Genomic DNA, 24,430 nt, shown 5'->3' with positions numbered 1-24,430 from the left:
GACTAATCTTGACCCAAGTCTAATCTACATTTAGACTTGGGACTTGTGCCTCAAGACTTGAGACTGACTTGGGACTCGATCAAAGTTGACTCGGTCACTCCTCTGCTGCATCATATTACCATTTGCTGCTCTAACCCTTAAACCGCTGCTTTTTTTTCCTCTAATCTGATCTGGTCTCATTTGAAGTATGACAGACGTCTTGGAGAAGTTCTGTAGTTTCACCACTTGGGGGCGCCGTCTCCTCTGCTTTTGGCTGAAGGGAAACAGACTCATCCATTCTTTCACTGAAACACAAGTCCTCCCTCGTCCTGAATGAACTCACACCGCTGTCGTCCAATCATCACACTTTATTTCATCGTTCAGCTCGTTCGTCCCGTCGGACTCTGGCAGTGGAAAAGTGAAGCCGCTTCTCAAGATTTAACAGAGCGTGTGACAGTGAGGGCCACGGTAAAAAATAATACACAGAAAACACAAGATTCAAAAAATAAATACATCAAATCTGACTTAAACATTGTGCTATGTATTCCCAATATATTTTCTAAAAGGTTTGAAGTTGAAACTCTCTCTTGTGTCTCCACCGGTTCACATGTTCAGCCTTCGGTTCAAACCCACTGAAAAACAAAATGGAGGCAGAGCGGCGGCGGGTGCGAGCTCGAGGAGAGACGGTGAACACAACCTGCAGCTCTGACTCCTCTGACGTCACCAACAGGAAGCAGCTGCGGTCCGGTGTGGGAAAGAGAGATTCATTTCAAATAAAACCATAAAATGATCAGCAGTCATTTTTTGACTCGTAACTCCTGTCTGGATTTTTTGGTTTGTGGTAAAACAAGTTTCAGAAAACTACAATCATGGAGTCTGACGGATTCAAACCGGTTTGAACGTGTGAACGCTGCCAAGCCGTCACACTGTTCACATGTGACCTGAACGCAGCATTGTGTTGCCTTCAGGTCACACGGGAAAAAGTGTAAGAACAGCAAGAGTCTCGTTGCTTCAACTTGGAAGCGTTCACCTGTCAGAACGCCCAAAGCCCAAATCATCTTTATTTATCAATTTAAAATCAACCATAAACCAAATCGTTTTTTCAAGCAGACTTGATTGTATTACTGTGAAAATATCCCATAATTTATATTTGTATTGTCTGTGGATACGGCTGCAGTGTTTCGACTCACTTCTGAAATTCGTGATGCCGGGTGGGAGAAACCAGAGCTGCAGATAAATCCCACTCATCCTGCTGGGACGCTTTTCCCCAGTCGGCAGCTCGTATTTACAGTAAACCTCATATGACTTTGAACGCAGCGCAACTGCACTGCGGATTACCCAGCAGGCCGGCTGATACCGAACACTCGGGCTGCTTTTGAACCCTCAAGTTTGACCTTTAACCTTTTGGTGGCTCAGACTGGATATGTGAACCGGTCGGCACAGAGGAAGAGCCGCAGGTGTTTTATTATTCTGATGAACAGCGCTCTGCTTTCATATCTCAGCTCTGTTTGGGTTTCGTCGCTCGACAGCTGGACACTTTACTCTGAACAGCACCGTTAAATAAAAGCCTCTAAAGTCAAACTGCTGTCTAAGTGGAGGGAAGTTCCTCCTCTAATGTCTCTAGGCGTTAAGCAGCAGCAACAAAAAGCAACGCTAAAATGGAAGCTAACGTAACAGCGGCCAAATCCAGACACACACTCGTTGATATATTTCACGATTGCACATCGCTCACCTTTTGGCAGGAAACTCTGATACATTTCCGCAAAAAAGACAACAACGAAAAACCACATGAATGAGTGTGTGTGTGTGTGTGTGTGTGTGTGTGTTGTTTGGGTGTGAACCCAGCAGACAGGACGAAGCTGTTCCTCTCTGAGAAGCTTTAGAAAAAGGCACAGTGGCAAAGCTGGAAACTCTTTAAAAATGTAAGAAAATACCTGTTCCATGTTAAAGCAATTTTTGACTCCAATCATTCAAACTACAACGAGACACAGATGAAAGATAGAAGAAGAAGAAGAAGTCTCCGTCTCCGTTTTCTTCGTTTGTCTGTAGACAGGAAGTTTGTACAGCAGTCATATTGTCCATGTGGGTCCACGTGGGTCCGGGGGGCCGGCGGCGTCCCGGACGGCGTTCACCCTCCGAGCGAACGGCGCCTCGCCTCGCCTCGCCTCGCCTCGCCTCGCCTCGCCTCGCCTCGCTCCTGCACACACAGCATCCAGACACTCTGCATTACACACTGCAACTGCACATTATCTGGAGTGAAGGCTGCAAAAGTCTAGATCAGATTAGATGAAACTTGAATCGGCCTCATGGGGGAGTTGGGTCGTTGCAGCGGAGATTAAAGGATAACATCGCTGTCGTTTTATTTCTGTCCCGTCTCCGTTAACGACGAGTTTCTCCAGTCTGAAGCTCCTGCTGTCTGCTCTGCTGCAGGTCGACTCACATTGTTTTCAGAAATACATTAAAAACAGTGAAGAGACAAACTGCTGCACTGACCAACATCATCCATCTTTTTAAAATGACAGCCAGTGTCTATAATACATTATAATCACTTATAACACATTATAATGCCATCATAATGCATTAGTATAGTTATAATCATGCATAGACAATTATAATGCTTTTTCATTTAAGTGGTAATGAAAAAGCTTTATAACAGATTGTAGTGAAGTAATGTGTTTATAATGTTATAAAACATTATAACTGTCTATGCATGATTATAACTATACTTATAATGCATTATGATGGCATTATAATGTGTTATAAGTATGATTATAATGTATTATAGACACAGAAAGGAATAGAAAGTTACCGTAATGGGTTCTTAACAAGACTCTACAACTAATGGGCGAGTTCAGTGGGGCTGATTTGTGTTTCGGCACACACTTTTATTTAAAGTTTCATCTGTTTTTAATTGTATCTCTGTTTGTTTGCGTGTTTTTAGTTGTACCTGTTTACCTCATATATTACCTTTTATTCCTACTTTCTATTATATATATTTTTTTTAAATTTATTTTTCTTTTTCTATCATTCATTGTGGTAGTTTCACATCACTGCTTTTGGGTTTTATTGTATGTAAAGCACTTTGTAAACATTGTTTTTAGAAAAGTGCTATACAAATAAAGTTATTATTATTGTTATTATTATTATTATGTTCACTCTGCATCACTGCACACTGCTACGTTCTTGCGGCGGCTGTGAAGAGAGAAACGAAACTTAAAGCAGAGTGGAGTCTGTCTGCAGCAGCGATCTGTTCACTTTCACTTCTGCAGAACAGACTTGATGAAGTCATGTTAGAAAGAACCAGCAGAACACAGCAGGAGCTTCTGACCGGAAACTAGACTCTTCATAGGCATTAATGATGATAAGAGAATAATAAAATGACACCGGTGTTATCCTTTAAACGAGGAATAAGACAAATCATGCAGCAAGTCATCACACCTGTCAGAGGGCTGGAAGGAAAGAATACAGCAAATAATTCATAAGAAAGAATTAAAGATCTCGCATCTTCACTGACAGATTAGAGTGTAACTTACTGTCATGTTCTTCTTCTAGACCAGTGGTTCTCAACCCAGGAGGTCGCAAGATAATTTTGGGGGGTCATGAGATGATTTGATGGGATAGGAAAAACATATAGTATCTACTACACAGATTTATTATCATGTCTATTTTTCTCATTTTCTCTCATTTTTGCTTTTTTTTTCTTGTGAAATAGTTTTCAGCCTCTCTGTCTCCTCTGATAACGAATCAAATGAAACGACCTGAAAAGGGAAAATCTGCAGCCTGCGGGGAGACAGCGCCTCGTTTTAAGGGATCACAAGCCAGAAAGGTTGAGAACCGCCGATCTAGACCACGAACCGACAGACCGACAGTCCAACCGAACACTGCAGCGGCTCATGACACCGACCCGCTCCTCCTGTGTGGCTGCAGGAGTTTAACCAGAGAGCTGAGCTGCTGCAGAGGAGGCCGGACTGTCGGACTGTCGGACTGCCGGACTGCTGGAGCTTCATGGTTGGAAACAGCTGCTGCAGACTGTCCTGTTCTGTTAGTTTGTCTGTCAGTCAGCCCCATATTTCAGAAACGTACAGATTTTCGTTAAATCTGGTGGAGAGATCGGTCTTGAGTCGAGGTTCAACTGATTCGATTTTGGTGGTGATCTGGATCTGGGATTTCCGCTATTAGATGATTATCGTTGTAGCCCAAATTATGAAACTAACAGAGATAAAGACTTGATTCCAAATCCTAAAGGAATGTTTGAGGGTCAAGAAATCAATGTAACTTCAAACTGAAGTGACAGGAGCGATGCGTTTGGGTGTAACAGCAGGTTGTAGGATTGTTCAGCGTTGGCGGAGCTTTCTTCCTGTTGCTGGTGAAACAAACCAGCTGTTGGGAACAAACGCTGCATCGTACTCACAGGTGATGAGGCGCAGGCCGGTGCAGAGCAGCAGCAGCAGCAGCGCCGGGACGCCGGCGTGAGGCGCGCCGCCGTTTCCTGCAGTCTGCTGGTCAGACGCCTGCTGGTCCACCACCTTACACTTCAGCCTGGATACACAAACAACAACATCAGTCCTGGAACACCAGCTGGACCGGGTTATATTCTGGTTTTCGTGGCAGTAAAGCGCAAAATAACCTCCGTGTTAAAACTAGCTGGAATGTTTCTTTAAACGTGGGCCGGCACTCACAGCTGCTTCTCCAGATACTGCTTGCTGGACTGGCAGGCTTTGGTCTGGCTCTGGGCGGCCTGCATCTGGCTCTCGGCCGCGACGTTCAGGCTGAGGCACGACTGGGTCTGGTGGAACGCCTGAGTCAGGTTCTGCTGCAGAACCTCGATGTGATCTGGATCGGACGAGAACCAGAAACAGAACAGAGGGAGAAGAAGCTTCAGGGTTCGGACTTCATGACTGGAGGAGGAGGTGCAGCGATGTGACGATACAGGAAACCACACACACACTCATCTTACACTTCTACACACACACATGCACACACATACGCATGCACGCACACACACACACACACACACACACAAGCAAGCACATACCAACACACTTCAGGATTTGCACTAAGTATAACTTCCTGTGTATTTCTGAGAAATCAAAACACAAATCTGATGAGGTTTCAAGGCTCCACTCTCTCAAACTAGTACTTATGCATAGAATAGAATAGAATAGAATAGAATAGAACAGCTGTGGCATTAGAGTCAAGACTCCACGGACAGTTGTCATGGATCTTCTATCAGTTTTGGTCAGAAATAGAGTGTGGTGGGATTTGAACTTATAAGGTAAAGTCCAGGCGGGGCGGGGCGGGGCTTATCTCGCCGCTCCTTGCCGTCATCGGAACTATTTTAGGAATCGCCTGGCATGCCAGCTGAGGAGTTTCACGTATGTTGGCTTGTTTTTTCCAGCTGCTGGCTGCAGTTTGTTGGCTCAGTGTGTTGTTGCTCTCCGGGAGACGGAGGAGAGTCACTTCTTCCAGCCCGACGTGTTCCCATGCAGCGCTGATGGAGGAGCGGCGTGATGCTTATCGCGGCGGGCGGCTCCCTCTTCACACAATGACATTTTCATATCGCCTTTATGCAGCAATTCACCGTTTCCCCCGACTGTTCCAGTTCAGGAAATCACCTCCGTCCTTAAGAGCTCTGCTTCCTATCTGCCGGCCTACCGCTTCGGTCTCAGCTCGTTTGTTATGATTTTATTAAAACTTTTACCATATTAAGTCTTGATTAGATGTGGAGATTGGTCCCTACACTGGAAATACCTCGCTCTCCCTCTCGGCTCTTAGCGTAGCGCTGTAATCCCTGGCACTTGGCCTTTACCAGCCTGCTCTCATTAAGGAAACCCCACATGCCAAATTTCTCTACTGTTGCTCAGTGCGCTGCTCTGGATGGGAGCGTCAGCAAAATGCCTGAATTGTAGTTGCTAAATGTTTCCAGGAGCCGCTGCATTATAATCATGTGTCAACTTTTGGAGAGCTGATAAACAAATAGCTTTTACAGCCATCAGCAGTCATCAGTCATCTCTCTCTCAGCAGAGAACCAGAACAGAGTGTCAAGTCATTTTTTTAAACCAGCAATAACCCACCAATCGCATGTATTTATTTACTCTGACTCAGAGGTCGCTATGGTTACAGGGGAAAATGCAGCTAAGAATATCGCGGCTGAGAAAGTATCCTTTCATGGCAGGGAGTTTACCAGCGGCGGGCTCCGCAGCTCCGGCTGTGACGGACATTTTCCTACCTTGCTGCAGAGCGATGTGTGCAGTGAGGTTGGCCTCCGTCTCCCTGTGCAGCTCGATCCGCTGCTCCAGGACCGTGACGTTCCCGCGCAGAACAACCTGAGGAACACACAGCGGACACACAGCTTCAGCAGACGAGAAACACAGAACCAGCAAGACTTTAGAATATCAGAGTCCGGACCGTCCTGCACCGTGCGCGTCAGTCTGGACGGTCACCAGACTAATTCCTGGATATTTACTGGACTGGCAGATTAAAGTGATTCTGATTCTCGTTCACATTTTTGACTTTAAGTTTAATTGGTCACATATCTGACATGCTGATCTTAGACTCCGCTTTCATTCACCCAACATGTTTGAAACCCACCCAATATGTTTATTTAATTAGGTCTGTAGTTGGTTGGTTTGGTCCAGGTGAGAACGATGACCTTTGAACTCTGGTGGCAGCAAATAACGGCACCGAGAGTCTCAGTCCTCTAACAAGAGAACTGAGGTGCGGTTTGTTAATCCAACCAGCTACAGGAAACTACTCCAAAATGCAAGGGATTATGGGTAGAAGGAGACGGAAAGCCTCATATTCAGCCGTTTCTTCATGTGTTCTGAACTGGTGTGAACACCACAGAAGAAGAGACAGACAAGTCCATCATGTTAGATAAAGCAACAGGAACTGGAGTCAAGTGTTCTCGTCTTATAAACGGCAGGACGGCTGTGGCTGCTTCCTTCAGCAGCAGAAGCTGTGATGTCACAGCGGTGCACGTTGCCATGGAGACTCGCTCTGATCGGCAGATGGATAAGGAGACCGTCAACGTACTGAAGATGAATGAGCAGAGATAAAGCGACGTTTCCTGTTTTGAATGTAATAAAGTTTCCAAGTATAAAGATCATCTGGTTAGTCTCCCATTCATCATCAAGGGAGCAGCGCTGTGCTGTGTGTTTACTTTCAATTCTCATCACTTTCTTTCATTTTGATGTTTACTATAGAAGTCTAGAGATGTCCATTTATGGTAAAACAGTTGCTTTATCATTTTTTCCAACATTTTGTATCAACAATCTTTTCAAGACCTTACATATTGTTTTATAACCTCTACTTTATCTTCATCATCACCCTCCTCTTCCTCTCAAAATCCGTCCCTTCATGCTGACTGCTGTCCTGGGTCCAACCGCACGCTCACACATGTTTTTGGGAGCTGTGGCGTAAGATTTTCATACTTTTTGTAATATTCTTATTATTCAAAGTCTGTTCTACAAATTCCTGTTTCTTGCCCTAATCTTTGAGTTGTGATCTGGATAGCGAGGCTGCTGAACCGAGATATGACACCTCATGCTCAGAGAGATGAAGGAGGTTGATACACAGATTGTTTTTTCTTCTCTCGTGTATTTTTCAGCTCTGCTCGGCTCAGACGTCTGTTAAAGGGTTAAAGGAGCGGTCTGTGACGGGGAGGACGCCTGTCAGGATGCACTTGACCTGCAGAAGCTCCGCTGGGGCAGAAAAGCAGAAGTGTGCGCCACAAAACCTTTTCTGGATATTTACAGACTTCCTGCACATGCGGTGACATCAGTCCATTAAACCCTAACTTACAGTAAAGTCCCTGCAGCTGACAGCATTCACCACCGAAACATCCAAACCTGCTGATATAACTCAACTACATTTCTGTTGAGCATGGACTGATGACTGACTAGATATTATCATTCGGTCAATATGATAAATTATTAGTGGTAAGGACTGACTATATATTATTAGGTCAGTGTGATAAATCATTAATCGCAGGTCACCAAAGTATGAGCTCAGAGGAACTTTGGTCCTGATGCTGCATGATGGGATTTTTTCAGATTTGACTTCCAGATACATTTCTGGTGATTTCTGTTTGATCTTTTCTCTTCATTATAAAAGTAAAAACTAGCAGGTAACATGTGGACTTGTTTACCCTAAGCTATGGAGAGACCAAAGCCAACTGATACTCAGGAGCAACATGTGAATCCTTAACCTGCTCTTCCACTTTAAGGAAACCTCGGTCAAGCCATGCCAAGCCATGCCAAGCCATGCCAGGCGCTGCCTCCCTGCTATCACATATTTGAGGCGGTGATTGAAAGCAGGCGAGCGTCGGCCGTCGACTCTACGCTGAGAACGGCTTTTAAAAACATTCCTTTCATCCGACGCAGCATTTAAACTTAGATCTGCAGACGAGCGGCCGGCGGACGCTGCAGAGCCGGCCGCGGCACTTAAAGGGAAAGTCCAAACAAACGTCTTCACTCTGTTTTATTCTGAAGCCATTTAGGATTTCCCAGCTATACAAACCCAACCAGACTTCCCACTCAACACTTTAAACTTCACCTGCGGCTCCCTGAATAGTTTGAAGTGAAACGGTTGTGATGGTGGTGGTTTTTTCCAGGAAGCGTGAGCCTGAGCTCCGCCCCCAGCTCTTCTGGACGGAGCGATCAGTTTAATCTGCCTGCATTTGCATGGCTGTCTGCAGAGCGCTGGCTGCTCTTTCTGACTGCTCTTATGTAAAACCCACTGCTGTGATTCTTCCTGCTGACAGTCACTGCTCAGCTGAATGTGCAGAGGAAACCAACGGGCCGAGGCTGGGTGACGCCAGCCTAACACCCCCCCCCCCCGCCTCCTCCGCCTCCTCCGCCTCCTCCTACATGTTCATCCTGCAACTGGCATGGTTGTGCAAGTCCCGCTTCATAGCAGGGGGGAAGGAAAAGTTGAAAAGGTCATCGATCGCTGGCAGGACGGAGGGAAGCGAAGCTCCACCAAACAAACAACAACAGAAAACTTTTGGATCATCGCAGGAGGAAAAGCCTCCGAGCGGCCGGAGAGAGACACTCTGTCTGTGTGTGTGTGTGAACAAAGCAAAGGAAACACTGTGTGCTTTTGAATGAAAGTTGGATGATCTGGATTATGATTTTGTTTATGGCTTTAAGTTTGAAAAGGGTCGAAAAGGGCAGCTGGTGACCATGTAATAACCTGAAGGGTTAAACAATGTCTGTGCGGCCTGCGCCAAAAAAGAAATGTTGTGAAATCACGAAGATAAAAATGACCTTTGGTAATTCTGGTACTTTCCTGACTGTCTGTTGTTGGAATAACTGGCAGAGGCCATAGAATACACAGAATATCTGTCTGGTAAAAGTGATTTTTCTGTGTTATGATGTTAGGTGTCCGCTAACAAACGAGACGAATTCACTACTGATCAAGAAGCCATGAAACTCCTTCATGAAGCAACAACTACAGCATTGTGTTTTCCCTGGCAGGACGTTTGTACCCAGTGACCCCAAAGGCTTTTACACTCCTTACAAGGGAAAACAGAGAAAAAAGGATGAGCAGAGAGAGAGAGAGAGAGAGAGAGAGAAGCTAAAGCAGAGAGGAGAGACAGAAGTCAGGCAGAGAGAAAGAGAGGGAGAAGGGAGAGGGGATGGAGGAGTGGAGCAGAGGTGAAGGAAGGGAGGAGCAGGAGGAATGAGTCAGGACTAACCTCAAGGAGAAGGGAGGGGGGGAGAAAGCAGGACAAGCCGAACACTCACTTTTTCCAATATTAAGGATACGAGCTGAGAAATGTTCTTTATAGAATGAGTGAGTAAGTGACAATCTGCGACTTCCCTCCCTACACACACACTGACTGCTGTTCTATGAAAAACAACTACGACAAAAAAATGCTGGTAGTCCGGAGAGGGGAGACGGAGACGGAGAATAAAAGGAATACTGCCCCTATTCATAAAGACTCACATTCACAAAGCTTTTCAGGAAATTCATTTGCTGATCTTGTCGGGAATCTTATGAACCGACAAGAGGAAGAAAAGCCCCAAACACTCACCGTTTCCTGCCGGCACTCGTCCAGGGAGGCGTTGGTGGCGGCGAGGCGCAGCAGCAGCCTCTGGATCTCGTCCCGCTGCCGGCTCTGGGCGTCCCGCGCCTCCAGCACTATCTCCTCCAGAGCCGCCTTGTCCTTGGTCCACACCACCTTGGCCCCCTCCAGCTTCTCCCTCACCTCCTGCAGCTCGGCGCGGCACTGGCTGGCGCTCTTCATGTCCGGCGAGGTCGCCCACACCACGATGATGATGAGCGAGATGACGGACCAGAGCGCCAGCACCACGATGACGATGTTCCTCACCGTCTGGGGGGACTTGGAGCCCGTCATGGCTGAGGAGGAGGAGGAGGAGGAGGATGAAGAGGCGGCAAGGGAGGAGGCGGCGGTGGTGGTGTTGTAGATGCTCGGTGCGGTGAGGATGATGAAGGTGGAGGTGAAGGCGGAGGTGGATCCGTCAGATCAGGTGAAGCTGCAGCTGCTCTCGGTGAAACTCAGGTCGAATGCAGGCAGGAGTGGAGTTTCCCCCAAACAGCTCCGACCTCAGATGGGCAGGAAACAGGGTGTGGCTCCCCGGCGGGTGACATTAGGACAGCAAACCTTAGCCACGCCCCCCTACCCACCCACCCCCCGCCCACCACCCCCCCTCCTCTTCCTCCTCCTCCTTCTTCTTCTTCTCCATGTCGGTGTTATCGTGCCTGGAGAGGACAGAGTGATTAACAGGGAAATCACAAGATCAGATGAATAAACACTAGTAACACACACACACACACACACACACACACACACACACACACGCACTTTACACTTAAATGAAAGTTAAAATTCCATCGCTCCTGTGTGATGCAGTGTTTCCCTGGTAGGGTGTGTGTGTGTGTGTGTGTGTGTGTGTGTGTGCGGGAACTGTGGGTTTCTGTTTCTGTTTGTCAGCCTTGGAAAGACGAACCTGGCTGAACTCCCAGAGAGAGAGAGAGAGAGAGAGAGAGAGAGAGAGAGAGAGGGAGGGAGAGAGAGAGAGAGAGGGAGAGGTGGAAAAAGAGAGAGAAAGTATGTAGATGCTTTGGCAACACTGTTCCTAACATTCACTGCAATAAATGAAACTCAGAGAGAGAGAGAGACACAATAACAGAAAAACTGAGAAACTGAGAGACAGGAAGAGAGAGTGAGACAGGTGCAGAGAGAGAGAGAGAGAAAGAGGAAGAGAGAGAGAGAGAGAGAGACAGGCAGAGAGGTAGGCAGGCAGAGAGACAGACAGACAGGTAGAGAGACAGACAGTAGAGAGAGAGACAGAGAGACAGACAGAGAGAGAGACAGACAGGTAGAGAGACAGACAGTAGAGAGAGAGACAGAGAGACAGACAGAGAGACAGACAGACAGGTAGAGAGACAGACAGTAGAGAGAGAGACAGAGAGACAGACAGAGAGAGAGACCCCCACCACCACCCCGACAGGCCACGCCCCCTCCACCACCCCCTGACAGGGGAGAGAGAGAGGAAGAGAGAGAGAGAGAGACAGGCAGAGAGGTAGGCAGGCAGAGAGACAGACAGTAGAGAGAGAGACAGGCAGGCAGAGAGACAGACAGAGAGACAGACAGACAGAGAGACAGGCAGAGAGACAGACAGAGAGACAGACAGAGAGACAGGCAGAGAGACAGACAGACAGAGAGACAGACAGACAGAGAGACAGGCAGAGAGACAGACAGAGAGACAGACAGACAGAGACAGGCAGAGAGACAGACAGGTAGAGAGACAGACAGAGAGACAGACAGAGAGAGAGACAGACAGAGAGACAGGCAGAGAGACAGACAGACAGAGAGACAGACAGACAGAGAGACAGGCAGAGAGACAGACAGACAGAGAGACAGACAGACAGAGAGACAGGTAGAGAGACAGACAGAGAGACAGACAGAGAGACAGACTGAGAGAGAGACAGACAGAGAGACAGACAGAGAGACAGGCAGAGAGACAGACAGGTAGAGAGACAGGCAGAGAGACAGACTGTAGAGAGAGAGACAGACAGAGAGACAGACAGGTAGAGAGACCCCCTCCACCACCCCCTGACAGACCACGCCCCCTCCACCACACCCCCTCCACCACCACCCCGACATGCCACGCCCCCTCAACACCCCCTGACAGACCACGCCCCCTCCACCACCACCCCCTGACAGGCCACGCCCCCTCCACCACCCCCTGACAGGCCACGCCCCCACAGAGAAGACTTCTTGTTGCTGTTGTCATGTGAAAACCTCGTCACTCCAGTTTAGTAGATGTTGATGATGAAGGTTTCTCTGCTCCTCTTCACCTTTAAACCTGCTGGATAAACTGAACAGGGCTGTTTTATCAGTTTTATGACTTTTTATTCCTGAATAGCTGACATTTTGGAGATGATTTTCACCTGACAGTGGTGTTTTGTCAGTAACAGATGTTAGGCGGGGTCAGGAATCTGCCTCCAGGCGCTCATCAACACTGAACTGATCCAAGAAACTGGACCCCCCCCCCCCCCCCCCCCCCCACACACACACACACACACACACACACACCCTTTGGTTTTTTCACATCTGTTTGACAGAACAACCGAAGAAGAGAGAAATCAGACAAGAGATTTGACTCACTGGTTGATTTTGGGTTCATTTTTTCCTTGAAGGCAGCAGCCAGTTGACCTCTGACCCTGCATCCTTCCTCCTCCGACATGAACTGGTGTGTGAATGGGAGGCTGTTTGTCTTGGTAACCCCCCCCCCACACACACACCCACGTACACACACACACACACACACACACACACCCCGACCCTGAACACACACAGCGCAGCCACGGTGGAGTTGGAAAACCCCTCAGCTAACTGCCTACTACAAGTAATTTACATTTCAGTAGCTGATCTCTTGCTGCGTTCAAGTGCTGATAGGAAAATACGACATCCGGGACTTCCAAGTCGGCTGCTAAACAGCTATGCTGCTATTCTGTCAGAAAATCAAACCTGGAAGACAAACAAACATGGTCGTCCTGCAGCTTAACAAACATCATTTAAACAAATGTTAGTTATGATGGTTAGTCTGGTTAAATTCAAGCCTGTCATAAAGCTTCATAAAGTGTTTTCTTACTGTTGACCAACACTAAACTGGATTTTTCCACTATGTTGAGAAAGTTAAAGGTTGTCATTGCATCATAACTTGGGTAGGTATATTTTCTCAGACTTTCCGACTTCAGGAGTTAGAGTGGCGTTCATGTGAAATTTCCAAGTAGGAAATTATTTTTTCTGATATACTATATCTGACGGCACATGAACGCAGCGTCTGTCTCCCAGTTGTAACCTGGTTCCTGGTTCCTCTTCTAGGTCAGAGGCAACACTCAACATACAGTAGTTTACTGCCACAGTAACCACAGCTGCCAAAAAATGGTGTTAGTGCGGTCAGGACAGCACATGCACCGTCATAACTCTACAGCACCGTAAGACAGGCAGCAACATTCACCAGCTACCTACTCTAGTTTCAGGGTGAGTAAGTGTAGGCAAATCATCGGGGTTATCCAGTGGGCTCCTCCTTCACCGATGTTTCGTTGAATTAGGCCCACGACACCTCAAGAAGGCTCAACAGTGTATTCCAGCGTCCCAGAAACACACCCCTCTCTGCCCAGACTCAGCAGACCCAAGTCCACTACCCTGCTGCTGCTGTCACCTGCACCTTGTTCTCAACAACACTACTTTACATCACACACTACCATCATTATCCCTTTCTATTCAGGACATTAAGTTACACGCTACATCTAAACCCCACCAAGTCACACTATGAAGTTTACATCCTACACTGCCCAAGCAGAGAGCAGATACCGACCGACTCAGCAGTCTGCATATCCACATTGTATCTGCTCAGGCTAATATTCAGGCTGAGTGACTGGAACACAACTAACTAACTAACTAATTAACTAACTAACTAACTAACTGACTGACTGACTGACTGACTGACTAACTCACCCACTAACTCACTAAAAGATCTTTGCAGTCTGTCAATGACTTTTCATTCATTCATTTTCTAAATCTATTCCAGGTTAAGTAGTGGTAAATACAAAGGAGGGTAAATTCTGAAATCTCCATGCAGCCATATCATCATACAGAAAAATATGGACAAAAAACAAACAAAAAAAAGTTCTATTTTCATAAAGCATTCATTTGTTCTTGACCCTGTCCTCAGATATCTTACATCAGTTTGAATCCCCATCCTGCCTGTATGAGACAGAGCGAGTCTGCCCTCTAGTGGTGAGCAGAGAGATGAACCCTGCACAGCTCACCAAACTACCACTAGTTCAAATGCAGTTATGAGATTAATATGAAAATATTCACAGTTAGTTCCCCTTTATTTTAAACATTAAAATGTAGACTTCCTGTTAGATTAAGAGAAGGTGTCAGAGCCTGGTGTCAACAGTAAAGGATTTATTTCTGTAATGGAGAGACTGCTGTGTCTGTCCTCTCCTCTCTGTAGACTTACTACTCTGTTCTTGTCTGGTGTGTTTTTATCTCCTCACATTTACACTTCTGTAGCTCTCTTTATTCTGCCATCAATCAAAAGTATTTAACTACAAACAGACCAAACTCTGACACCTCTTCACTGTTTTGATTTAGAATTGATGTATTTTTTATTTTAGTTTATAAAAAAACAAACAAAAAAAAAACCTCTTAGATAAATAAAGTTTAGACACATAGATAGCCTATTAATACTACTACTATTACTATTACTACTACTTATTACCTATTATTGGCTGTTAGTTTTCACCTGTTAGCTGTTAACTTTTACCTGTTAGCTGTTATCACCTGTTAGCTGTTAACTCACCTGTTAGCTGTTATCACCTGTTAGCTGTTAACTTTCACCTGTTAGCTGTTATCACCTGTTAGCTGTTAACTCACCTGTTAGCTGTTAACTTTTACCTGTTAGCTGTTATCACCTGTTAGCTGTTAACTCACCTGTTAGCTGTTAACTTTCACCTGTTAGCTGTTAACTTAGCTGTTAACTCACCTGTTAGCTGTTAACTTTCACCTGTTAGCTGTTAACTTAGCTGTTAACTCACCTGTTAGCTGTTAACTTTCACCTGTTAGCTGTTAACTTTCACCTGTTAGCTGTTAACTTTCACCTGCTAGCTGTTAACTTTCACCTGTTAGCTGTTAACTATCACCTGTTAGCTGTTAACTTTCACCTGTTAGCTGTTAACTCACCTGCTAGCTGTTAACTTTCACCTGTTAGCTGTTAACCTTCACCTGTTAGCTGTTAACTCACCTGTTAGCTGTTAACTTTCACCTGTTAGCTGTTAACTCACCTGTTAGCTGTTAACTATCACCTGTTAGCTGTTAACTCACCTGTTAGCTGTTAACTCACCTGTTAGCTGTTAACTATCACCTGTTAGCTGTTAACTCACCTGTTAGCTGTTAACTATCACCTGTTAGCTGTTAACTCACCTGTTAGCTGTTGACTTTCACCTGTTAGCTGTTAACTCACCTGTTAGCTGTTAACTATCACCTGTTAGCTGTTAACTCACCTGTTAGCTGTTAACTCACCTGTTAGCTGTTAACTATCACCTGTTAGCTGTTAACTCACCTGTTAGCTGTTAACTATCACCTGTTAGCTGTTAACTCACCTGTTAGCTGTTGACTTTCACCTGTTAGCTGTTAACTCACCTGTTAGCTGTTAACTTTCACCTGTTAGCTGTTAACTCACCTGTTAGCTGTTAACTTTCACCTGTTAGCTGTTAACTCACCTGTTAGCTGTTAACTCACCTGTTAGCTGTTAACTTTCACCTGTTAGCTGTTAACTCACCTGTTAGCTGTTAACTTTCACCTGTTAGCTGTTAACTTTCACCTGTTAGCTGTTAACTCACCTGTTAGCTGTTAACTTTCACCTGTTAGCTGTTAACTTTCACCTGTTAGCTGTTAACTTTCACCTGTTAGCTGTTCAGTTGTTGGCAGTTAGCTTCAGGTTCCTCTTCACGCTCTGTTGGGTTTGTGAACAACAGCAGCTTCAGTCTGCAGGCTCAGTTCTCTTCTCAACACACAGCAGGACAGTACAGCTAGCCACCACAGCTTCAGTAACATGGACTCAGTCTTCATCTGCTTGTTAATTGCCCTGAGTGGTAAGTCTGTTTTCTATAAAGTCTTTTCATTCTTAATGTTCATATTTTAATTCTTGCTGTGCATGTTGCAGTAGGCTACGTTTCAACACAGCCACAACACACTGATGTTTTAGCTCACTGTAACTTGGTTATAAAATGATGCAATGACTATGAGGTTAAAGTGCAGATTCTCAGCTTTAATTTAAGGGCAATTTGAGGGATTTCAGGCAGAAAATCCCTTCAAATTAAACCCTACTGTCTGCACTGTCTGACGGTATGGGATTAAAGCATCAGACAGCAGCATTGGTTCAGAACCAGAAACTGATCTGTTCCAGTCTGATGGTGTTTTGCTCAGGAGGAACAAACACAGAATGATGTAATCAGAAAACATGAAGCTGTTGGTCTGTGATGAAAGAGACAAAACATCTGATGGCTTTTATCCAGAGAGCTTCACATCAACATTAAAGTGACAATCCGTGAGTTTCTTTTGTGGACACCTTTAGTGATCAGCGGTCATAACTTTGGTGTTTTTAATAATAAAGACACACGATGTAGACACTTCTCAACTTGGACTGTTTTTCATTTTGTCTCGGAGACGCTCGCCTTCCTCTGAGAGATTCATCTGTTTCTTTCTGTTGATGCAGTTTGAGTTTCAATTTCCTTTGTCTGTTCAGTTATGGTGGCTATCGCTGCTCATGCTACCCAGTTCTTCTTCTGCTGATTCCAAACAAACCAGAAACGTAAAACGCATCACTTCCTGTGCAGCAGAGGATTTTTCCCTACCAGACACCGGCTGTTCAGAACAGACAGAGGAGAAGATTTATGAACTGATATAGGTTGGATCACTGTTGAGTTAGAGAGAGAGAGAGAGGAGCAGGACAGGCAGACAGTTAGTTAGATGGAAAGTTATGGATTATTACTTTAATACAGAGGTTCAGAGTGTGTGTCCCAGTGGGAATGGGACCTGCACCCTGTCGGTGTCGGTGCCTTGCTCTGCCTCGCTCCATCTGTATTGTTGCTGTGTTGTTGTTGAGGTTCCAGGTGGGATCTTCACGCCGCCGCGCTGCCGGCAGAGACGGTCCGGGTGCGAGCGGGAGGCGACGCCACCCTGTGCTGCCCCCTGCCGGCCGGCGGGTCCGACGCGCTGAGCTGGTACCAGCAGGCGGCGGGACGGGGTCCCCGGCTCGTCCTCAGCTACCGGTCGGCCCGCACCCCCACCGTGAGCTACGGCGCCGGCTTCAGCCCCGACAAGTTCAGCGTCGGGGCGGACGGGTCGCTGCTGCTCCGCGGCTCCGAGGAGAGCGACTCTGCGGTTTATTACTGCGGAACCAGTGACGTGAAAGAGACCAGAAGAGAGACCGGCAGACAGAAAACACATGAGAAGATCCCTGCTGTAAAGAAATGAAACGGCATCTTGAGAGCATCTTGCTTCCTTAATGCAATATTCCACTTAATTTTAACATGGGGGTTATTCAGCACTTAACCGCCATGAAAACCAGAATATAAACTGCTCACCAAGATCAGATGCAGCTGGACGAGTTCGTAGAGTTTGAATGAGCCACGAAAACAGACTGAAAACTGACATTTAACAAGTTTGTGAACAGATTCAATAACAGATCCTGCTTTTAAAACAAAAAAACTGTAATTGGTCGGTCATCATTTTGTATTTCTATTCTTGGTTTACACTAAAATTAGTATTTAAAATAAAAGTAGATCCGGTCTCCCAAACAGGAACTATGTCTCCTAAATGGTATCCCTCCGCTGTGTTTTCTTCTATCAGTAAAAAAGCTGTTTGGTGAGATTCTGCTCTGAAGCGTCGGACCAACAGTCAGCTGGACTCACAGCAGCAGATCTGATGCTGAATCTGTTCACCAGCGTCTTCAATGTCAGTTTCCATTCAAATGAATGGGAAGAAAAAATCTGAACGCTACAAACTGGTCCAGCTGCATCTGATCTTGGTGAGGAGATTATATTCTGCTTTTCATGGCGGTCAAGTGCCAAATAAGTGGAATATTGCTTTAATGTGATGTATTTTCTGTTGTCAGGGAGGGATCATTCAAAAGTGTAAACCAATGGGAGACCAGTGAGGGAGAGAGAGGCAGCATGATTTGATGGGAGGGGCGGAGGGACTGTTTTATTGGTTGGAATTTATTGACTCTTCCTGGTGCAGCATGATGTCACCATTAAAGATGCACTGTTTTCCAGGAAGTAAAGGAATGAGATTTTGATGTAAAAATACAAGAAGTTAAAACATTTTTTGTCTTTTTTTTTGGCATAAATTGTCAAATAGGTGTATGGTATGATAGCATGAGCTGAAAAGGCAGAAAAGACATTTTTCATTTCAGTGTTCTTTAAAGAGCTGCTAACCCTGAAAGAATTTAATCAGTCTGGGTTTCAGTGGAGAGTTTTAGTGTCCCATGATGCTCTAAATGTTTCAGAGGCTTTTCCATCCTGATGAGCAGAAAACTCTGGAGGAAACACTGAATACTTGGAATTTTTCAATATAAAAAAGGTCCAATTTAAAGGTCCTATATTGTGGAAAACGGGATTTCCCTTGCTTCTAAACGAGCCGTTTGGACTTCCGTAACTTTGTGGCGTCACAAAGGTTCGCTCATTATCATTTCTGTAAGAAATAATAGACTAACAAAGTGTTTTTTTCAAAGCGGTCGAGCGGTCGTCATCGTTTATTACCGGAGAGTTTTCCCTACCTGTAGCCGCCGGGCCGCGGCGTCTCACGTTTCGCTCTCGAAACGGTTAGCCAATCGGAACAGAGGGGTCGTTAATATTAATGAGCCTTAAAGACACGGCGACAGAAACGGCCTGTTCTTGGTAAGGCTCAGAGAGATGCTGGAAAATGAACGTGGAGAAATGGATTGAGAGTGTTTTTGGTTCATGACACCACACACACAGCTTTGAATGGACAGAAAGACACAAAATAAAACTCTGGAGAGTGGAGGATATGTCTACATATTCATATAAACATATTGAATATCAGGACAAAGTATCGGCTATTGGCAGCTTCAATCCAAAAGTATCAGAATCAGTGTCAGTATTGATTTTGGTATCGGTGTCAGTATCAGCCTTCATTCTGCCGTATCATGTATTCCTTTTGTTTTGTTTTCCTCATTTTCTCCTAAAATGTTACATATTGCATAGATATGGATATTTTTAGAATGTTTCACTCACTTCACACTGCATATATTTCATATTTTTGGTATATTTTCATATTGTAATTTTTTTAAAAATTCATTTTCTTTGACTCAGTATGTTCTACTGCTGTTCCTGCATGCGTGCTGTAACCCGTTTCTTTTTTAAATGCTTTTCATTCATATTTGAATAAACACACGGTGGTGGATATTGCTGTGTTGCTGTGGTTCCTGGTTCGATCCCCCAGCAGCCCTCTGTCCTGCTGACGTGCCGCTGAGCAAGGCAGGGCGACAGACCCGGACTGAACCGTGTGCAGCGGCAGAGCAGCGGCTGCAGGCCTGCGACTCTCTGGAGGTTTCAGCCTGTTTCCATTCTGGGGAAAAACATCTGCGGCTCCTCGTGCGATATTTCATATTTCATAAAGCCAGATGATTACATCCTTGTTATGGCTGCATTCAGTAATATTCCATATTCAGTTTAAATTTCATCCCAGCAATAATTTTGTAAAAGAAGTGTCAAATTTTCAAACAGTGAACATCTAATTTTAATTAACTCTTCATTTGTTCTTTAATCTTTATCTTTGCCACTGATAAACTCATAAATACAGATGAATTACCTCCTTGTTACTGTTTTGTGAGTAAAGTTTTGAACCTCACATCAACCTCACACAAATTCAAACACATTTAGCATTTAATTTTGGATGTAAACTTGTTGATCTTTCCTCCTCAGAAAGTGGAGAGAGCATCTGCTGCAGGGGAAACACAGAACCAACCGTCCTTTCCTGTTGTTTTTCCTGTTTTTCTTTCCTCCGCCAACCGTCCTTTCTCTCCTTCTCTCTCTCTCCTCCTCTCTCTCCTCTGGGAACATGTTGTCGTTCTGCTCAGATGATTTTCATACTTCTGTAGAAGCTCTCAGGCTGCAGACCGGACAGAAGAGGCTGGACGCTCCCGTGCATCGCTGCTGTTAAACTGAGACGTTTCTCCGGGTCCAGACTGCGCTGCGCAGGAAGAGCGAGCAGGACGGGACGGTGATGGAAGCAGGACTGGCCTTCATCCTGCTGCTGGGGTGAGACTCAAACTGGGGGAGGGAAATGGAAAGGATCAAATGGATAGTTGCTGTTTGTGTTTAAAGCTGTAAAATACCTGGGGAACACACAACCTTTAATTTAAATATGAAAAATCACCAGTCATACTAGTGTCAGAGCAATGTGGCTTGGCAGAATTATTTTTGCTATTATTATTATGAGTAGTAGTAGTAGTTGTAGTACTATCATTCTTCTTCTTGTTGATTAAAATGAAAGATTTATTGAAGATTTACGTTCTTCTTTTATTACAATGTTGTGTTCATGCTCTTTTATACAAGCAGGTTCTGTTTGTTGTGATTTTAGAACAGCTGAGAATTTTTTATCACGATTCAGGCAAATTTAACACTGTTACTGTTAGTGAAGGAACGCTGAATGAGTACAGACTGATATGTGTAGTATACTGTGTGTCAGTATGCACTGTTCTACTGAGCTCAGCATGTTCTGTGTTGGGAGAACCTGTATGTTCTGTGTTGGGAGAACCTGTGTTGGGAGAACCTGTATGTTCTGTGTTGGTAGAACCTGTATGTTCTGTGTTCTCGTCCTGCAGGTGTTCTGCTGCCCGGCCGCTCGGCAGACTCCCCGGGGTGGGGATGGTTTTCAGCGGAGGAACACAGCTGTTTGTAGAGGGTGAGGAAGACTGGGACACTTCACTTTATAATGTCCTTATTCCACTGTATTAACCTGAGGAAGAGTCTTGTACTGTGTAGGTACTTGATGAAAATCTCCCTAATACATGATGCACTTACAACAACACTGTTCAGTTGAAGACATTGTTGAGTGAGTAAATGTTGAGTTACACTGTTGTACGCATATAAGTATAAAGGTCAGAGGTCATATTCCAGACCACAGATTGATCATGTAAGAGAGAAGAGCTGGGAGAGTAGAGTAAGAGCTGAGTAGACATAGACAGCATTTTTCATCCCATCTTATTTTGGTGACTTGTTTTGTCATCAAGAGTCTGGAAATGAGTTCAGTCCAGGTTCAACTGAGATGTTACTTGTGTTACAGTGAGTTTGTATTGCTGGTCATGGACCGAAGAACACTAACAGAACCGTCTGTCCCTCAGTAGAGATCAAACCTCCCCCAACACTGTTCTGCTGTCCAGATGTTTCAGTTCCTCATGTTACTTTCTCCAAAAGTTCATCATTTCTTCCATGCCACATTTTCCTGACTGGAGCTGAAATGGGACATGAGATCTGCCTGTTCACATTCTGCACACTTTTAATCGTTTTAACAGATTATCTCAACATCACATGACCAATCAGCTCAAAGTTTCATAGTGTTGCGTGAATCCGTTCTGTTAAGTTAAATGCCTTTTTATGGGAAGCCCCGCCCACTGCCACGCCCCCCTTTAGGCCAATCGGTGTGAAAAGTGAATCCGTTCATAACTTTATGAACAGACAGACAGACAGACGACAGACAGACAGACAGACAGACAGACAGACAGACAGGCAGTAGACAGACAGACAGACAGACAGACAGACAGACAGACAGACAGACAGGCAGTAGACAGACAGACAGACAGACAGACAGACAGACAGACGACAGACAGACAGACAGACAGACAGACAGGCAGTAGACAGACAGACAGACAGACAGACAGACAGACAGACAGACAGACAGACAGACAGGCAGTAGACAGACAGACAGACAGACGACAGACAGACAGACAGACAGACAGTAGACAGACAGACAGACAGACAGACAGGCAGTAGACAGACAGACAGACAGACAGACAGACAGACAGTAGACAGACAGACAGACAGACAGACAGACAGAATGGGGCGAAAACAAAACCCCCGTTCAGCTCTGTTGGCGGAGGTAAAAATGACAAAAAAAAAGAGTCAGCTTCTGCTGTGATCTGAAGTCCAGGTTCCCGTCTCGTTCTGTGCGCAGGTTCGACTCCCTCCAGTCCGTCGGTGCAGCTCCTCTCGTCCGTCCCGGCCGGTCGGGAGGCTCCGCCCCTCCTGCTGTGCCTCCTCAGCGGTTTGAGCTCGGCGCCGCTGGACGTGGTGTGGTGGATCAACGACACGGCGGTGAGGCCGGCGGAGGCCCGGGCGCTGTGGGCGGGGCTTCGGCCCGGAGGGGCCTACGGCGCCGCCGCCGTCTGGGAGCTTTCCGCGGCGGACCGCGGCGCCACCTACTGGTGCGGGACGGTCCAGCAGGGCCGAGTCCACAGACAGAAGACTGACTCTCTCTGCTGGGGCGGCTGACCCCGGCCTCCCCCGCCTTCTGACTCATATCCGTTCATACTCACCTCCAGATTCAGGTCAGGGAGGCTGGCTTGTGACTCAAAGGTTGTCGGTTCGATTCCCCGCCCCGGCTGGGAAAACATGGAGGGGAGAGTGAAGGAGTGGCGCTGAAACTGAAACCCCAACTGGGACTGAGACTGTACTGGTCTGCTCCCAGTGTGACTGCTGAACTGAATGATGTGAAGCAGGTGGCCGGTTGGGGTCAATCCATTAATGAACTCAATCAGAATTTGAAAAAAACAACAGGAAACAGAATTGGAGCTGAATTGGAATTTTAAGGACGTTGAATTTAATTCAATGAAATTTTGTGAAATTCCATGTTTTTTTTTGCTTTTTCTTACCACATATCTGAGATTCCACATCTCGTCTTTTATATTATCAATACTGAATATCATAAAATGTTAAAGGAACCTTTCAGGTATTTGATGCAGAACATGTGATGGTAATCCATACATTATGACTGAATGTGTTTAATTTGTTGAACTGTCTTTTATTTGATTCATAATGTTTTAATTTATAATGTTTAGAGTCGAGACAAACTCTCTTAAAAGTGGAATTTCATGGAATTTAATGGAATTCAGATCTGTTCAGTTTACACTCTGTTTCCTTACAGCTGGGAGACTTTCACACTCACACTGGAGTTCACCGTGCATTCTCACTTCCAACCCAAACAAACACAAAATGTTCACCCTGTGATATTATGGTACAATAAATATTCATATTAAACAGCTTTGGCAACAGAAAGATATTCAGGTCTCGACTCATTTTGGCGCTACAGTCCAGCAGCGTCTATCGGCAGAGCGTCCGCCGGGCGGCTTGAAGGAGAGAAAGAAACACAAACACCGAGTGTGATTTCTATCAACTATCCTTTACTGTACATGTGAAGTGACTCCTGCTGCAGAGAGGCGGAGGCGGTGTGGAGGGTGAAGCTGCTTCACCTCCGCCGGCTCTCTGCACCGCTGCAGCACACAACGTCTCTTCCTGCTGAACGCCATTATTCTGATATGATGAAACATAAATAAAATAATATAAGTACGCATGCAACAATAGATTCCCCCCTTCTTAAATGTGACTGTTACACTGTCAGCATATGTCATCTATAATATGTCCTGAAAAATAAAAAAGGTACAAGTTTACTCAACCAAACACAAAACAAACACCGTTTACAGCCGGTTAACCCCCAAAATATTCCTCATAGGCTGTGATAAATAGAAGCAAAATATTCATATTTTTACACAATTTTATAGATGTAAATCAAATATATACATGCTTTAACATGACAGCAAGTTATCCAATGTATACTATTTGGCAAGAAGTTACTGTGAGAAGGTTAATGTTGCGTACGCCTGTAACAGATAAAGTTGATAGAAGACATGCAAAAACTGACATTTCACCAATTATTCAAGTTCCTAAGAGAAAAGCCCTTTGGCGGCGGATGTGTTCCTCTACTCTAGCTCCACCCCGAGCCCAGGATCTCTGCTTAAACCGAGGGATTTCATTTTGTTTGGTCTCGTCTGGTGGAGCGGCCTCGGGTTAGTCTGCTCAGCTCTGACATATTTTCTTTAGAGAATGTTCTAGGACATTTTTGGAAGCCCCTGTACAAAAAGAGGTAGAGAGTGTGGTTTCAGATCGGATGAAAGGGTTTGATTTTTTTTTTTTTTTTTTTCTCAAGAAAGGTCAAAGGTCAATTTGGGATTTGGGTCTGACAACAGAACTTTTTTCTGGTCTTTTCTACATAAAGAGGACTGGCTGGCTGGAACAGTGAAGAACTCTGTAATCTATCTCAAATAAAACTATTTACAGTGCAAACGTTAGATCATCATTGCTGTTAGTGTAAACGTTGTACGAC

At 45.4% G+C, this 24,430-nt stretch overlaps 2 protein-coding genes across 2 annotated transcripts; one reads left to right on the top strand and one right to left on the bottom strand.

Annotated features, from left to right (window-relative positions):
* Window positions 1–332: 332 nt before the first annotated feature.
* On the bottom strand, window positions 333–10,565 carry LOC139908458 (uncharacterized). The gene is made up of 5 exons (XM_078285802.1): window positions 10,019–10,565; window positions 6,209–6,305; window positions 4,659–4,812; window positions 4,391–4,518; window positions 333–2,176 (listed from the first exon to the last, which is right to left on the bottom strand). Coding segments are annotated over exons 1-5 (705 nt in total). The 5' UTR covers window positions 10,343–10,565; the 3' UTR covers window positions 333–2,174.
* A 9,543-nt stretch (window positions 10,566–20,108) lies between these two features.
* Window positions 20,109–23,309, top strand: LOC144539815 (uncharacterized). The gene is made up of 3 exons (XM_078285838.1): window positions 20,109–20,310; window positions 20,877–20,956; window positions 22,226–23,309. The coding sequence occupies exons 1-3, from the start codon at window positions 20,276–20,278 to the stop codon at window positions 22,540–22,542; spliced, it is 432 nt and encodes a 143-aa protein (XP_078141964.1). The 5' UTR covers window positions 20,109–20,275; the 3' UTR covers window positions 22,543–23,309.
* Window positions 23,310–24,430: the final 1,121 nt, after the last annotated feature.

The sequence above is a fragment of the Centroberyx gerrardi genome, chromosome 9 (assembly GCF_048128805.1).
Source record: "Centroberyx gerrardi isolate f3 chromosome 9, fCenGer3.hap1.cur.20231027, whole genome shotgun sequence".
NCBI classification, from domain to species: Eukaryota; Metazoa; Chordata; class Actinopteri; order Beryciformes; family Berycidae; genus Centroberyx; species Centroberyx gerrardi.
This window is presented reverse-complemented; position numbering and strand designations above follow the sequence as displayed.